Raw genomic sequence first — 14,719 nt, 5'->3', positions numbered from 1 at the left:
TCTCGACAGTCTATTTCTGGGAACATTTCAGGTCCATGTTCTATTTTCTATGCCCATTTGTGCTCATACTTCCATTGTTTGTCATGCCATTCCATCATTCGCATGACGCATTCTCTGACTTTTTCCCATTTTCCCTTCTAACGATTTACAGCAGAACTGCAATAATCCATGCATCCTATAATTCGCGGCTCCTTTCGTCGTCCGCTGAGGGTGGTGATCCGTAAAATCTGAATTTTTGTGCCGCAGATTTTCTGATCCGTTCCAGAAATGGATTCCTCCTATAACACTATTTTTTGTCCCTGGGTAGTGTTATTTTTTTATTCTTTATACCTAAAAAATATAGAAAATGGCTATAATTCCCCACGAAACTTTTATTTTGTGACCAGGACTTGATGTGAAGGAATGGCACAAATGCACACGTTTTTTCATTGAAAATAGGTACATTTCAAAATATTACTGTCCTGGTCACACAAGCAAAGTTTGTGGGGAATAATAGCCAATTTCTGTAATTTTGAGGCATAAGCAATTAGGAAATAACACTTACTACCCAGGAACAAAATACTAATTTTGTTACACAATGTAATCAGCGAGGCACTGTCCTGGATAGGGTGTTTTAAAATTTGAACCCGATTTGAAATCGCTATATCTCTGCAACCACGAACCAGCCCATGAATTAAACTCTTACCACTTGAAAGGGCGGGGCATAGAGTTCCAAATGATGACCGTTCGATGCCTCTCCCAGCGCACAAACAGCCTCAGTCATTCGCAAGACGGCGACCCCGCAACACAAGGGGCGTTTTGCGTTCTGCAGTTCAGCAAAACTGAATCCGTGATTGCGGTGCAGCGTGCGTTTCAACGGCGTGTTGGCATTGATTCGCCAATGTCAAAAAGCATTCGTTGTTGGTACCGACAATTTGAGGAAGCAGATTGTTGATGTAAGGGGAAGAGCACATGGCGACCACGCACCTCAGAGGAAAACGTGAGAAGAGAGGCGTTTGGGACGAATTCAACTATCGTCTCGATTATGTCCGTACAGCAGGTGGAGGGCACGTGGAGCATTTAGAAAATGGTTAGTAAAACTTGATAACTCATTAAACCGTTGGTAACTTTGTGTAATTGTAACATGTTGCCATCGTGAAATATACTGCTTTGAAATTGGGTCCATCATTTTTAAACACCCTGTATACACAATTTGGCGAGCTTTATTAAAAAAAGAGGAACTGCCTTCTACAGAGGCGTGTTTGAATCCTGTAGCGAAAACAAGCTCTCCCATTGCGGAGTTTATCTCTGAAAACTAAATTATTTTAAAACTATGTTTTAATTTTAGCAGGTAAGGCACGCTGAGCTAAAAAGCTCTTTTTCAGAAGCAACCTGGCCACAAATGATAGCTCAACGAAGTGGTTTATGTGGAAATTTATATCACCAAATATTCTAAACGCACGTTTCTAAATGTGGAGGGAAAAACCAGAGGTTCTTGAGAAAAATACACGCTATAACGGGGAGAACATACAAACTCCAAATACTGTAAACAGGCGTCAGGGTTGGGATCGAACCCACGACATCCTCCTGTATCCCCGGAAAGATGTTGCACCGCAAAGGCAGCTCATGATCCTGCTACAACGTTCACACACGTGTCCCTATTTAACACGTTCCTTCGGAGTGGGCAGGTAGGAACTTGGTTGGGCAGCGCGGCGTTCGGGGGGGGGGGGGGGCAGTTGGATGAGTGGGCGTGTTTACCCTTCCCCCCCACCCTCCCCGACATCGTCAACCAATCGCGGCGTTGCTCGGTGTTCGGTGGGGAGGGGATTGCATGAGTGGGCGTGTCTACACCCCACCTCTACCAATGGCGGCCCCGCTCGGCGTTTGGGGGGGGGGGGGGAGAGTTGGATGATTGGGCGTGTTTACCTTCCCCCCACCCTCCCCGACATCCTCAACCAATCGTGGCCCTGCTCGGCGGTCGGTGGGGGGGGTGCATGGGTGGGCTGCATTCCGATGCACGACAGACAAATAATCCCTGGTGGGCAGTGTGGAACCTGTTGTTCCTACCTGTATCACCTCCTGTGGTATAAAAAAAGTAGGCACGTAAAAATCCATTAGAAGAAAAAAATAAACATGCTTGTTTATTATGCACACTGCACTCCACATTAGCCAGCATGAATGAGTATTGATTAATAGATGTTAAATGAGAAACCTATACCGAGCAAAAAGGTAAAATAACCTTTCGTGATATCACACTTTTTCAAGTAAAATAATTATCATCAACTGACAATACCCAACCACAGTAATACACACGCGGCATTTGTACAACATATGCGTGCAGTTTAGCGGATTCCTTCCACTGCCACCAATGATTACCGCCCATCTCGGCACCAGCGAGTTCAGCGATGCGAGCCCTCCCCTGTGACCCCATGAGTTGTCACGATTCAGGGCCACTATTTATTGAAATAATCCATTATTTTCTCCTCTCGATTTTTGTATTCAGATTAAGTTTCCCCGCCGTCTCGTTCGCACAAGTTCGCTTGGCGCGCTTACACTCGGATGTGCGTGGGATGCAGGTACAATTTTAATTTAGTATTCGAATGCACCAACACGCATCGATTGTTAACTCGCACGAGTCAATGCACGTGCTGTGGGGCATTGAGAATGGACGCGTCTCGGGGCATGGAAAGCATCATTACACCTCTCGGGAGGAGGCGTCTGCATTGCGGTTTCCTCGCACCCAGCCATGTCACATGCCACGTGTACGTTCCAGTTTACAAATACGTCATGCAACACCCAGAAATGTACACGTTGGCTAAGTACAGTATTATCAAATTGTTTTGTACATCAATTAAAAGCTTTTGTTCTTGTTGTAGATAAGCAGTACCAGCTAAGTAGCGTACCCTTTTGTTAAAACCTTTAATCTTAAAAAAATCTATTTACACGTGACCAACGCCAAGTTCGGTTATGGATATTGATTCGTGTGAAGCCGGCGTCCATGTAAGCACCGCTCCGCTCAACTACACGCATCAATTTAGTTTAATATTCCTAAGGGCTGAATAACTCAATGAGGATGAAACCATGCAAAACAAATCAGCGGTAAGAGCCACCTCACCACTAGGAGGGGCCATAAGCAGACTTGGTTGGGGTAAGTGGGCGCTCACATCCAGAGACTGGAGACAAACTTGGGGACAAACACGAGGGACACGTGGAGAGAGACACATCAACAGATGTAGGCAGACACTTACGTTTTGAAACAGAGAGAGGCAGACTCGTGGAGAAGGAGATGTTGAGAGAGGCATGGAGGCAGAAACAAAGTGAAACAGACAGAGAGAAACAGAGACGCAAAGACAATGAGGGGTGGCAGAATTAAGGATAACACTGTGTAACAAATTGTTTTTTGTTCCTGGGTAGTAAGTGTTATTTTCCAATTGCCTATGCCTCAAAAGTATATAAAATGGCTATTAGTCCCCACAAACTTTGCTTTTGGGACCAGGACAGTGATATTTTGAAATGTACCTCTTTGCAATGAGAAAATGTGGTGTGCATTTGTATCATTCCTTCACGTAAAGCCCTGGTCACAAAAGCAAAGTTTGTGGGGAATAGCCATTTTCTGTACTTTTGAGGCATAAGCACTTTGAAAATAACACTTACTACCCAGGGACAAAGATCGTGTTACATCTTGTTATGGGAGCCCTAAAGGAATGGGACACGCGTTGGGTGCACGAGCCTAGCAGAGATGGCACTGCGAGCAAGCCACGAAATGTCGTGTGCTCACCAACTAACACTGCTGCCGAGTGAGTATCAAAGTCTGCGTGAATTCAAGACACGGTACTCAACTGTAATTTCAGATGACGGAAGCCAAAGTGTGCACTAGAGGGCAGCACTTCTTCACTGAAGAGCAAAGATTAGCGAAAGGGACAAGCGAGACGGTGCAAAGGCGAAGAGCGGCAATGAATGACACCGAAGCAGTGGCACAAAGGACGGAGCAAATATCAACATTGCCACCCATGTGACGTTTTCATTTCAATGTCAAATAATTATTCATCGAATGCAGTGGCCACCCAGAGGCCAACCACAAAGGGCACATCCTAAAGCGACACGTTGAGACTGTTAGAGGAGATCCGTGAAGGCAGGGTATCCGCTCTACAGCTGCATTATCCGGCAGAAGCGAGGACAATATTTAGCGGCACGGCCATCGCCCTTGAATACGGTGGTCGCCAACCTGAACACGCAAAGACCTGGGAGAATGTGAAAGGTCCCAATACTCGCATGGCACTGGATTATCCGTGTGACGCAATGCGTCCAAAGAGCCGTCGTCACAATGGCGCTCTTTCTTGCTTGCAGACATCGCCACCAAGCCTCTGGCACCGACGTGAAAACGAGGCCGTGAGCCAGCGGTGTCCTGTTGGCACAGGGCAGCCTCTTGGCCTCCGCGTGTCGTCAACTGCGGTGGCCTCCACCGCCCTCCACGAGCGGACGGCCTCAGCCTGCAGAGAGAGACACTCTCGGAGCGGGAAAGCCCCCCCCCCCCCACCCCAGGGACAGCGCCCCCCCCAGGGACAGCATTGGCAATGACGACCGAGTTATGGGTTAAATAGCGGGGCAGGTTGCACTCGTTAGCCCCGAAAGCGAGCGACTCCAATTGGGGCAGCCAGCCCCAAAACTAAACGTGACCGTTCCGGGGAGGAGGCGTACACGACCAGATTGCCCAGATTAACACCGAGACGGGGATATCGCAACCCAGAGCTGCCAACGTGACGCTCCACCAAGAGCTCACTCGTCTAGGCTGCTCGTGTATTTGTTCAAACCATGCTGCTTCATGTCTAGAAGACTGGCAGGCCAATCGGGCTCAACAAATGTCATGTGGAGATACAAAAAGGTTACGTTATCTATATTATAATTGTTGGATATAATGTAAACTTAAAACATGCGCTATCTCACTTAGAACACATTCACCTGCACTTCAAGTGACGTCCCAGGGGTCACAAAAGTCCCCAGCGGCGTCACCCAGCGGTAGGCCTCGGCAAGGTAAGGTCATTTACCCTCTTTACCGGGTAAAAGGGTAAATGTGTCGACATGCCAAGGGGTAAGGTAAAGGGTAGGGTAAAGGTAGCATGGAAGAATTACCCGGTAAATACCTTGTTTACCGCTCGCTAAAAGCTCCATGGCGCAGTCCGTGGCCTCCATTTTTAATTGGAATCCAGAGTATTCTATATAAATAAAGCGCTCGACCTAGCATTTACCTGTTACAAACCTTGTTCACGTGTAATACCCCAGTAATTACTCTGTAATCGGGTAATTTGTATGGGGTAAGGGTAAAAGGTAGGGTAAAGGTAGGCTCGTTGTTTTAACCTTTTACCTTACCTTGCCGAGGCCTAGCCAGCGGGCGGCGAGCACCGAAACCCTTCGCCTACCCAGCCAGCTGACTTGGCGCGCTCACTCCGATGTCACGCCGATGCAAGCGCTCATACACCCCCAGTGGCCTTAACTGTCCGCGAGTTGGCGCGCAAGTTCGAACCACTTCAGACGGATTGACTCCACTGACCAAAGTGGGTTCACCACACGCGATGCCCTCCCGGTAGATTTCACATCCAAATATCATCGCCTGTGGCACAGACCTTTTCAAAAAAGCACAACTAGGTTTTGCCATGTCCGGCGGCACTGGCAAATGAAACATCTGAAATGGGACTAATATGCAAAATATCAGCAAACTCAAAACGTTACACTATCAATGAATCGTACACACTGTATACTTCATGTAGAACCGCCGATGGCAATGAGTGCTTTTAATGTGGGTTAAGAGTCCATTGAGCGCGGTGCACGTTGTGATAGGGGGGTGCTGGTGGATGTGGCTCCTTTTGTGTGCCGCGGCCTCCTGGGTGGAGCTGCTTAGAGGCCTCCTCCGCTCCAGGTGCACAGAAGAACCTGCATCAGTCCGCACAGCCACAGCGCAGTCCAGACGGCGCGTCCATCGCTCGCCCCTCCCCCCATCCCACTCCCTGCAATGGCACAAGGAGCCAGGTCAGGCACATTTTCCACGACGGTAGTCACCGTTATGCATACGCCACATTCAACGCGGTCTCGCCCTTTACGATGAACGCTTTATCTATGCTCGCTATTCAAATGTCCACATGCAGAGGCAAAAAAAGAACAGCTTACCTCTTTGCCTTACATTGGTTCCGATCAGCCGAGTCCCAAACATACGTCGGTGAAATTACTCCACTCACGAATACCAATGTTGACACTGCTGGGTTGCGCAGAGCTTAATGCTGAATTGGTGCCGCTGAGAATCCTGGGCTTGAATCCAGGCAACGGCCTGTGGTGGAACCGGGCGTCTGGTGTGGCGAGTGGATGGTCCCCAGACCAGTGACCGTCTCAAGAGTCGAGTGTGTGTGCAGTTGTGTCCCTGCTGCGTGCAAGGATGAAGCCGCTTCTACAACAACACCCCAGAACGACGTCTAACCATTTCCGTGGCCGTTTTGAAAAAATTCAACCACCTCGTGGAGCACAAGGCCCAAAACGTTAAGCGGTCAGCAACAAAGAGCACTCTAAACAAGACACGTGTCTGTGTGTTGTGTGTTTGAAACTGAAAGGGGTGGCTCAGAACCAGTTCAGAGTTCACTGCTGTTAGCCGTGGCCAGGAGTTGAACTCGTGTCACTGTGTTCGTCACAGCGCATCGCATGCACCTCTGTGCACCACAGCTCCAGCCCAATTATAATAATAAGCCCAACTGATGCACCATTACTGCAGCGACGTCTATTAATCGTTCCCAACGTAATTGAGGTCAAAGATGAATAGACGTGGCCCATAGTTGAAGGAACAAAATCGATGTCAACAAGAAACCCACACGAGGGTTAGATCAGTTACCGCTCACAGCTGTAACTGTCTCCTCCTGGACTCTCCCAGAAGGGGATGGGGAGCCCCAGAGGCCCGGCTCTGACACTTCCCCCTCTTAGGGAGGAAAAACATTGCTTGGGCAGCCGACAATTTTAAAGGAGCCCGCCCACCCGCCCGATCGATCGTAAAACAATGAGCTCAAACAATCCTTCGAGTAATTTTGGAGAATGTAAAATACTAGATAAGAAGATATTGTCTCCTTCATACCTCTGTCGGTTCACGTAAACATACGAGTATGAATTACACAACACATCAGCCACACGGTCTTGTGGGAGTGCACAATTTCATCAGCATTTATTCAATACAAGCAAACTCTGCGCCCGTTTCGATCTACTATTTTTGTTACTATTTTTATTTTACCAGCTATATAGCTCTTTTTTTTAGAAGCCACCTGGCCACAAATGATAGATTGACGAATTGGCTTATCGTGTGGAAATTTATAGCGGCCAAATACTCTAAAACGCGTGGTGCTTAATGTGGAGGACCCAGAGAAAAAAACACACGAACACGGGGAGAGCATGCAAACTCCAAATATACAGATGTCAGGGTGAGCATCGAACCCACGACCTCCTGTATATCAGGCGAGGTAGTTAACATCTCGCCATCGTTGCACCCTATGCATACAATGGCTCATAAGCAGGGCCAGGCTTGCTTGAATCGATGCTGGTGAATACATCTTTTTATCGCTAATGTCAATGTTTAGTCGATTAAATCTGGACAAATTCATAGACTGCCGAAGCGCGTCGCCATGGGGGATGGGTGGACCCGTGTTGTGTTCACCCGGGCGGTGAGAACACACCCAGGTGGTGTGAACACAACACCACACGAGACCCCCCTAACCCCCTAACTAATAGTGGCGCCATCTTAGCTCTTGAGGTATTGCAGTCACCGCGAACTGCTGTGCGCCACGTATCCGCAAGAACGAGACGTCGTCTCGACTTGCAAAACATCACGGCCAGGTTCCTGTTGCGCTTTGCAGTTGAGGACAGCGTTTTGTGCACACATCCTCTATAACCATTTGGAATTGGCCTCGTGTATTTTCTCTAGCTGTTGAATTGGCCCAAATATCCCCGTCCAAGTGTGCAAGGGGCCTTGCAAAGCAATGCCACAAACGTAATCAAGCGAGCACCTGGCTGTGGCGTGCGTTCCAGACGCCACCACACATCTTACAAATGCTTCAAGCTACCGCTGCGTTAACAATGGTTTGAATGCAGGTTGATTAAAAAGAGTTTAGACATTTAAATCGGCCTCATGGGAGTCATTCCACAGAGGAACCTGACAGCAGCAGAATCACACTCCAGCCTGCAAGTATCGATCAGACGTTGTAGCAGAGAGCCCAGGGTATTTTGGCCATGGAAATCCACTGCCAATGAAGTTCATTTCAATTACATTTGCTGCATATCTGAGCATCTGCACGACTTAAACACATTTACAACCAATCAATTCAAAGCACTTCATTTAACCGCGTGTGATCTCATGGTGATGCACTTTTAGCCGAGTTAAACAGACCGTCGCTACTTTGTTAAAGCAGGCACTTTGTTCACGTGGACGCTGTCGCTGCTGCAAATCCAACAGCGGCGTCAGAGTGACCCTGGCAAGAGGCGATGCACCAACAATGTGGAATTGGGGGCTATTAATTCCAGCTGGAAAACCTAGCTTTGTTCATTGTTCTGTAGTTTGAATGGATGTTACCTACACCGTGAGTGACATTATTGGCTTTGATCGCAGTTCGGAGTTTGTTCTCCATTTCATTTTTCGTGCGAGTGTTGCAGTCGTTTTCAACGTTGTGTGTGTTTTTTTTACAGTCTAGATTTGATTTCGATTCGATACTGCTGAGTGTAGTTTTTTTAATGTACAGTGGTTTCCTTTTCGCTTTATAAAATACTTATTTTGTGTCAATGGGCTGACGGGATTCCATCGCCTGTGTAAATGAAGGATGTAACATTTGCGATACTTTTAACTTTGTATGCCAAGTCATAAAGGGGAGCGCAAGATTCCATCGTGAGCTTCGAGTTATGACCGGTGGATTTTACAACGAAATAAAGTTCCTTCCCTACTTTGATTTGTTTTTTTGTTGTTGTTGCTATTAATGAGCTGGTCAGAGTACTCTCCTGGCCCAATGGAATGGGTGGACAGCACAGCCTGCTCCACGAACAGCAGCCGCTCAGAGTTGACGTGTCGAGTGTGGGGATTCTGTCACAGCGTCCTGACAACGATGCAATCCCCACCCACAGAGCCATCTACACGCGCATATGTATGCGAATGTGCAATTAGCGGGGACAGACATGCTATGAATGGAAGGGTCCCACAATCCTCACAACAATTCGTCTCAACTGATAAATCTGTCTGTTCTTCAACTCACTGGATGAGCTGACTTTACCGAAAGAACCAAAGAGTAATTCCTTGCAGTCACGAAAGCTCCAAATTGAAGATCGAACCACTTCTACGGGGAAGTTTCAAGTTTATATTTTTCTCTCTCTCTGGGTTTTTTGTTTTCTCTCTCGGCCTGTGTATTTAGTGTATTTTTTCTGTCTCCACTCGTTTTTTGTCGTTCTTATGTTCTGCTCTGTCTGTGTGTCTCCGTTCCTCTTGTTTTATGTTTTGTCTCTTTTTGGAATTTTCCCACTTCAATTCTAACTTAGCAATCTTTGAAATACATAATCGACCAGGCTATGCGTTAATTGTGTGTTGACCGACTCTCTGTGTTGTATTACATAACATTTCGATATTTTGCTAAGTTATTTAATTTAGTGTGTTCTTTCTCCCTCTTTCCTAATGTTCAAGCTTACGTAATTGACCACGCGTCTCCGCACTCATTGACATGTTAATTTTTTCTCTAACCCCTCCCTCTCTCCGCCCCCGCCCCCCCTCTGTCTATTTAAGGCCTCGCCACAGAGACGATCTCCCTCTCTGTGCCTGTGTTACTCTCTCTCTCTCTCTATGTATCTTGGTGATATCTGTCCGCTTATATGTCTGTCTATAGTTTTCTGGTTAGATTTTTGTTGCTATTTCATTTATACCTGATGATGATTGCTTGTGTTGCAATCGAAACGTCGTATGCTATTATTTAATTTATTATTTTATCTTTATACGTGACTTTACCGAAAGAACCAAAGAAGAATAACCAGCACGTCAAATGCTTGAACACTTAACGACTCGTTTGGCTGTCGGATGGTGGTGATCTACAAATAATGTTGATCATTACAGAACGTGGCCTTACCCAAAAGCCCATTGTGAATCATTACATTGGCTGCAATAATATCAACCAATTAAGCCCATCATGTTGACTTTACTTCTGCAATTATTCCGCCACCAGAACAGATATAGGGACGGACATACGAGCGAATGTGGGGGGCTGTCGCCCGCCTCCCCGCTCCCTGTGAGCGGGCGGGGCGCGACGTCCCCCCCCCCCTCCTCCTCGTCGGCCGCCTCTCGGCGGGCCCCCGCCGATCAGGTGATCGCCCCCCCCCCCACCGCGCCAGCGCCCTCTCTGAGGGCTGGCTCACCACCGCCCAGGGTTATCTCCCACACGCCCACGTCAACCACCACCTCCACCACCACCACGGAAAACGAACGCGGTGGCGTGCACGCACGCGCCCCTGCCGGCGCGTGCTTTACACAAAGGCCGGCGCTAATAAAAAAAATATTCTTTTTTTCTCCGAACTAAAGTTTATTAATGGCGCAATTACACCCTACCCGGAGGGGGAATATTTCGCGAGAAGCCGAGCCGAACTCTATGAACCCAGTTACACAAACGTCCTACCACGTACCTCGAAGTAGCGCTCGCTGGCATCACACGGATGCAGTGAGCGGCCTGAAGAGGCAGGACGGCTGGGGGTGGGCCTCGACGGCCCCAGAGGTTGAAGGCAAGAGACAAAAAATCGTCCGGGGCCCCCATTTTTATTCTCTAAACTTCAAAGGCCCAGGGTGACGTCATACCGCGCAGCCAATCGTGCGCTTACCTGCGCCCTCAAAGTGGGGTGACACTGAGTGTGCTGCTGCTCCGCCCACCCATTGATCTCCCATGCCCAGTAGTTCTAGTCTACTGGTCTGCTCGTCTTGCTTAATATTCCACCCTCAGCCTCTCCCCCAATGTGGTGAATAACTCATTGCGGTTGGCCCAGTGAACTTTTTCCTTCTGCGCCCATACAATTTTAAGCCAATTTAGGGGCACCGCAATGTCACCTGTCCTGTGGGGGTCGGCCAATCTCCTGGCACCGGGAAACCGCGGGACTCTCCCTCTAGGGGCCCTGCGGATTAAAACGCGATGTGCCAGGCAACCCCCCGCTAGGACACTACGTGGGTGCTGTGCTGCGCGAGTGCTCAGGGTGGGGGCCGGGAGGGAATCGCGGCGTTCGCGGAGTTGCTCCGTGGTCGCAGCACCACACGTACATTCTCCAAGACACACAATGCAAATTGTATTCAGTTTACGTGAACATTTGATTCAGGCGGGGGATCATCAATGGAACCTATTAAAGGCATGAAAATGCACGGAGCAAGCAGAATGGACGTATTTTGTGGCGTAGATAAAATGTTTAACAAGCCACTGTGCAGCAATCGTAGGCCAGCATCTGTGATGTGTTTGTAAACCTGTGCTTACATTCATTGCCAATGAGCTCAAAGTGGAGGCGGAGATTGCTTTTTGGAGTTGCCCATCAGGCTCAACAGAATAACAACGGCGACTGCTGCTGCTGTCACACATTGTCTAAACCAATCAGAAACAAGGCCAATGTTGCTGAGAATTCTTCTATGGGAGCAAGAGAGTGGTGAGCAGCCAATCCTTTGCAATTATTCTTTGAACATGCACAGTGCTGTCAACCTACTGCCGGATGAGGGCCTCCTCACGGTGTGTGGACAAATGGGTCTCATTTGACCATACTTCTCCACGCTGGTCAGAGCAGGACAGCGATAGCAAGGGGGCATAGGCGTGGCAGCACAAAACAATTGATGCTGCTGCTGTACTGCTCTCTGCCGCCCTTCACGAGCGAGGCGGTCGCCCATCCAAACAAGATCCAGCTTGTACCCCGCTTAGCTTCTGATGTCTGACGAGAATTGGGCACGGTCATAGTGATTCAGTAATAACTGAATATTGTTTATTGAATGTTAAATGAACCACGCAACGTATTGCACATGGAGGAAACATATTAATGAGAGGCAGAATATTGTGCAATCATCTCTGTTGTAGCGTGAAAGAGCGAGCGAGCGCCCGGGGTAGGCAACATGCAGTGGCAGCGGTGATGGGCGATGGATACGCGCACAGAGAGCAGGGAGGGTGAACGCGCCATGCATTGCACCAAAGCTCCACACTTTGAGCCCTCGGCGGCTGGGAGATGCGTTACGCGGTGAGAAGACGGATGCAGATGGTGCCAACAGTGGTGTCGAGTTGTCGACTAGTTCTGGGATTGTTCTCTAGGCATGTAACGACGCTTCACTGACAACAGATTCCATGAATCGTCACCATCCACGGTCGAGGTTTGATTTAAGAAAATAAAAAAATCCGCGGTGAATAATTAATTCTAGGCGGCCTCAACGTGTACGAATCAACTACGTTAGGTTCTAAGGCACAACAGTTTGGAGACTCAAGATTGAGCGGTGAATCGACGCATCGTCACAGCCCTGCTGCCCTGCTGCGTCGAGGGTGGGCGAGGCAACGGCGGGCAGCGAGCAGTCGCTGGAGAGAAGCACGCGTGAGCGCCACCGGTCCCCAGCACGGGGCAAGGAGCTCCGTCGAGGTGATGGGCTCATTGGGCCAGGCACAGCAGGACAGGTTTTGTAATTTAGATTTTGTAATTTTGGTGAGAATATTTTTTTTTTAGATCTGCAAAGAAGACGGAACAAGAGTGGCCTGCTCTTGAAAATTGCGTCACGGGCTCTTAAATGTCCACGCTTTGGCAATGTCCCCCCACAGAGGTCACTGCGGGAATCGAAACGATGTCGTCATTGTTCGGGACGTTGACTTCCAGGCTATCTCGACACCAGCTGCGTGGAATGTTAGTCGTCATTCAACTGGGAGGTGAGTTAATTGTGGAGATGGATGGTCTATGAGGCAAGCCATTAACATCCCTGGTTGCAAATGTTAGTGGATGGATTTTCCCAAGGTATGTTAGTTTCAAAACATGATAAGTGGTATTTCTTTTGAGAGGGCTCTGTATACCTGTTGGAAAAGTATGGCCTATTAATAAGGCATAGATTAAATTTCAGATTTCACGATTATTTCCATCGTTCACATTTCAAAGCGTGATTTCTAAATTGAACACTTTGAGGTTTTGTATTTTCAGGTCTGGCGGTGTTAACAGAATTTATGTGAATGTGAAATGTACATTTGAGATGTTTACCATTTGCTATTATCGTCTGTGCTCGACATTTTAATATAAAATTAGATTCAGAAAATAGGATACCATTTGTAGGCACCAAACGTAGCTAGCCGTGCACATCGGAGGTGTGGATTTGATTTCTCCAACTTGACCGAGACCCAATTAAGTCGGGACACTGAGAGATCTGTGGCATGAATAACATAAGCTCTATATAAATGAAAAACACAAAATAACAAAGGTGTTTTGACATTTATAAATAAATAATAACAGTGCAATTTTAAAAAATATCGTAGATTTTTTTTGTTTCATTATCACCATCACCCATGATCAGTCCCCTGCTGGAAATTGTCCTCCCTAAGCCATGGCCATCATGTCACGATCCCGTGATGCAACTTTACGGGGGCACAGAGCCAACCTTCCTGGAGGTACCACTCCTGCCCCATTAGGAGAGTACCTACAAGGCAGATCAATCGACCCCATTAGCGTTTAGATTTCTCCCATATTGCCCTAGCATGACCCAATCGATGGCGCATCAGTGGCTCAACTACCGATTGTCTCCAAGCTACTGCGGGGGCCGTGATGCTGGAGAGGCCGCCGCTGAAGCGATCGCTATGGGAGCTGCGGCTGAGGTTCCTGCAGAGTTTACAAGACGTGGGGTGGCCCCTACAGCTGTGATCTTACTGTGCAACTCTCACGCTGAAATGCTGCCCTGGCTTAAACTAAGCAATTATTTGTTATGCAATGCAACTCATAGCTCGTATTGTTCCTCTTGTGGATGGCATCGTTGTAGGTTATTAAAAACGCAACTGTAAATAAAAACAACTTAAAATTAACGTCAATGAGAGAATAGGTTTTCCCCTTTTTTCTGGCAACAAACAGGTGTTAAGATGTTAAAACACCAAACTGAAACCTTTTAGAAGGAATTATGTCTGAAAACAAAAAAAATCATACTCTGATAATATATGCATTGTCTTTGAAACTGATTGGTCCACACTAGAGACAGTTTTCTTTTGAGCCGAGTCTCAAAACGTTGTTAGACCAGAGTACTGGCAAAGGAGGTTCCGTGATAATGTCAATAAACAACTAAAAATATCACAAGTTGTTTGTTGTGATTGGACCTAATTTAGAGTGTATGTTGGCCCAGAGGTAGAGACATTAGAATTGGAAATAACAAAGTATACAGAGCTCCTCTCAAAGTGTCGGCCCACTTGATTTGGACTGACCTTCCATCTGACCCGTAGCCACTGCCTCCTCGTCCGCAAGGTTGTTGTCTGGTTCTGACAGTACGGTACATCACAGCGACAGGACACAGTAGCGTAGGTACAACAGCTGCAGCGTCAAAGCAACCAGAGCACAGCGGAAGGAGACTCACAAAAGCACGGAACGCCGCATGCGAGTCGCAGAGCAGACGAGAGACGAGCCTCGGAGCTGGTCTGGCCCAGGCCAGAAAGGCAGCTGGCCTCTCTCCCCACACAAATCGTTCAGGGTAAATTGACCGGCGGCGTAATTGAATTGTGCTGTTTAT

The 14,719-nt window shown here is 47.8% G+C and overlaps 1 protein-coding gene across 2 annotated transcripts in view; it reads right to left on the bottom strand.

Moving 5' to 3' along the window:
* Positions 1-2,093: 2,093 nt before the first annotated feature.
* The window catches only part of LOC144731194 (contactin-2-like), a 361,376-nt gene continuing 348,750 nt past the window's right edge, over positions 2,094-14,719 (bottom strand). Inside the window, exons 25-26 of one of the 2 annotated variants that reach the window (XM_078612167.1) lie at positions 14,418-14,471; positions 2,094-5,981 (exon numbers count right to left, since the gene is read on the bottom strand). In XM_078612167.1, the coding sequence (XP_078468293.1) occupies positions 5,872-5,981; positions 14,418-14,471 (164 nt within the window). In that variant the 3' untranslated portion in view covers positions 2,094-5,871. Of the gene's footprint in view, positions 5,982-10,395; positions 14,472-14,719 lie in introns of those variants that run through there. The other variant, XM_078612166.1, reaches the window with a different exon arrangement.

This window comes from Lampetra planeri, chromosome 38, assembly GCF_965212315.1.
Source record: "Lampetra planeri chromosome 38, kcLamPlan1.2.h2, whole genome shotgun sequence".
Lineage (NCBI taxonomy): Eukaryota > Metazoa > Chordata > Hyperoartia > Petromyzontiformes > Petromyzontidae > Lampetra > Lampetra planeri.
The sequence above is the reverse complement of the archived record's forward strand: the minus strand, read 5'-3'. Positions and strand labels throughout refer to the sequence as shown.